We start from the raw sequence: 2,839 nt of genomic DNA on the forward strand, positions 1-2,839 counted from the left end.
AAAATTTTGTCTCGCGAATTCAAACCTCTGCCTGAAATTCTTTTTTTTTTCTGAGTTGGGATTCGAACCCAGAACCTCGGGGTATTAGGCGAAGGAAAAATATTAAAGACCACAAATTTGAGCTTTGAGGGACAAAAATTAAAGACCACCCCAAAAGAAGGACAATCCGCGCGAAAAAATAAAACGGTGCACGCTAAATCCAAAGCAAGAGTATCTTTGGACCGTACGTTTAGCCCAATAATTATATGGACCTTTACCTCAACAACATGCTACAAGGGCCCCCTTAAAAGATTCTGCAAAAACCACCCCAAGGTTATAAAATTAAGTACTTATAAAATGACACGATCGTGGGAGAGGCTGAGTCAATATAATCCTAACCGCGATAGCTGTGACACCTGGGTGAAGATGGGATTTTAAAAAGTGGGCAATGATGTTTTTAAGCCACTCTTATAGCTATTTTGGGAACTTATGTAGTAATAAATTAGTTATTCTATAACTAACTAATTATACCTTAATATAATTCCCCTTAGATTATGACTAACAAAGACATGAATAATCTAGTTTCTTTGTGAGTTTCCTTTATGAATATATAGCATTTTTGCTAGGCTTTTGTTAATGTTAAGTAGTGAGTAATTAACAGTGAATCTTAAATTACTTGGAGACTTTTTTTCCTTGGGATTTTCTCTTGAGGATCCTAAATAGTTTAGGTGCATCTTTGATTCTTTCTAAAGGTGTTTGTAATTTCTAATTCTAAATATTATTAGTAGCTTCTTACCAAGTTATGTTTAACTTTCTATCTTTCAATTCGTTGTCACTTTCAATTTCTTGTTTGTAAATATGATCTTGATCTTTAACTTATTTGGCTGAGGCGTAATCATTATGGTATAACAAGCAAATAGACAAATTGAAAGACAAATTGAACCTAATCTTTTGTCAACCAAAAAAAAAAAAAAAAAAATTAGTGGACAACTGTATGAAGATATTATAGGAGTTTGTTAGAATAGTGGCCAAAAAGGACTTATCTATTCCATGTGATCATTAATAAATCAATGAATCAAAATCGGACAAAAGCGTCTTGGACTTGTTAAATCAAAATTGCATTCAATGTTGACAGCAAAATTTAAGTCAATTAAAAAAAAAAAAAATCAATAACTGCACAGCATTGAATTGGTCATATTAAAGAAAGAACCAATCGTTGAACTGTTCTATATAAACACCAAAAACAAATAATCAATTTCAAGAATCATCTTCATAGGAAAAGAAGACAAGTTTAACAAGATTAAAATACACCTAATTTATTCTCTCACAAGAAAAAGAAATTACAGAAAAGAATTAAAATTAGATTTTATACATTGTATTTCTAACAAGGAATTTGTTCAGTAAACCACTTCATAACCGAAAAGGGTGCTTTAATCAATGCTAGAGCCAGCTCTACCAATACAGTTACGCAAATACAGCATGGACATAAGCAACTCAACGTAATTCTGCAAAAAAAAAAAAAAAAAAAAAAAAACAAGAATAAGTAACAGAATTTGTTGTTACTATTTTATAACCAACATACGTTAGGAATAATTAATCTTTACATTTTTCACTACATCAAACAGGTCTAATTAGTGGCAGGGACAACTTCTAACAGACAATTCCAAGAAAAAATAAAAAATTGCAAGAATGTCAAGATTGGGATTAGACTTGTAACCTAAAGTAAATCTTGAATATGTTAGACTAGAGGTTTCTTTTAAGTCAAGGAGATTCAACAATTCATATAAAAAATATATTTTACTATATTTTTTTGTAGTATAATTTTTTGATGGAAGTAATATAATTGAACGGAGCTCCTCCACTAGAGTGTGGCGGAGCTAGGTTGAAAAAAGGGATAAACATGTGTACAAATATGATAAAAACAAACTTTTTTTTTTTTACATATAAATTGTTGAATTCCGTTAACACTTAGAGAAATATTCAGTACTAAACAAACGTAAATTTCCAATGAACTTCAGGTTGAAAATCCATCAGAATTTGACTCATCAATTATGGTTCTTACAGATTTCCGATCAGACGTTCGTCGAAAATTCATATATTTTTAGTAGCAATTCTAGTTTAGTGTCAAAGGGATTCAAAAAATCCGACTTTTGAATCCCCTTATATAAATTCATGGCTCCATAAACAAAACAAAAAAAAAAAAAAAAAAAAAAAAAAAAAAAAGGAGAAGGATGAACTTACCCAACAATCCATATGATAACACCAACAATGGATAGAAGAAGAGAGACTAAAGCAAAGGGAAGACCCAATAGAAAACCTAAAGGGCGACATTGACAATCATCTCCACAACAACACATAGTTTCTTTTTCTTCTTGTAGTATCAAGATTTGTTTTTAACCACACAAAAAAAAAATATCAAGATTTGTTTTTTTTTCTTTTTTTGGTTTTCTCTTTGTTGATCTAAAGTTTGTTGAAGAGAAAAAGAGAGAGAAAGGGACGATATATACAAGGGGGTTTTAATAGTGAATTGGATGTTATTTATTTTCCCAAGGGACTATGGTTTTGTTTTGTATTGAATTGAATTGACGGAGAACACAAAATTAAACCTTTCTTCCTGGCAGCTTCTACTCTAATTTTATTCTATTTCTGAATGAAACGTATACAACAGAAAATTTCACATCTCACCAAACACGTTTTGTTATATTTATTTCGTAGTACAGTTGACCAACCCCTTTCCTAGCCCCTTCCATTATCCACAATTTTTTATAAGTTGAATAATTCTAGATGACTTAAAATTAAGGTTGATTGAGACATAAACTAATTTGTTTTAAAAATAAAATTTAAATATTTGAAAACATAT

At 30.3% G+C, this 2,839-nt stretch overlaps 1 protein-coding gene across 1 annotated transcript; it reads right to left on the bottom strand.

Annotated features, from left to right (window-relative positions):
* Window positions 1-1,176: 1,176 nt before the first annotated feature.
* Window positions 1,177-2,566, bottom strand: LOC132053406 (signaling peptide TAXIMIN 1-like). Its single transcript, XM_059445430.1, has 2 exons — window positions 2,221-2,566; window positions 1,177-1,484 (listed from the first exon to the last, which is right to left on the bottom strand). Exons 1-2 carry the CDS (start codon window positions 2,334-2,336, stop codon window positions 1,361-1,363), a joined length of 240 nt encoding a protein of 79 aa, XP_059301413.1. The 5' UTR covers window positions 2,337-2,566; the 3' UTR covers window positions 1,177-1,360.
* Between the last annotated feature and the right edge of the window lie 273 nt (window positions 2,567-2,839).

This window comes from Lycium ferocissimum, chromosome 4 (genome assembly GCF_029784015.1).
Source record: "Lycium ferocissimum isolate CSIRO_LF1 chromosome 4, AGI_CSIRO_Lferr_CH_V1, whole genome shotgun sequence".
Lineage (NCBI taxonomy): Eukaryota > Viridiplantae > Streptophyta > Magnoliopsida > Solanales > Solanaceae > Lycium > Lycium ferocissimum.

Coding starts and splice junctions, on each gene's coding strand:
- LOC132053406 (XM_059445430.1), bottom strand. CDS start 2,336: ATGTGTTGTTGTGGAGATGATTGTCAATGTCGCCCTTTAGGTTTTCTA. Junction 1,485..2,220: donor GTTATCATATGGATTGTTGG/GTAAGTTCATCC, acceptor TTTTTTTTGCAG/AATTACGTTGAGTTGCTTAT.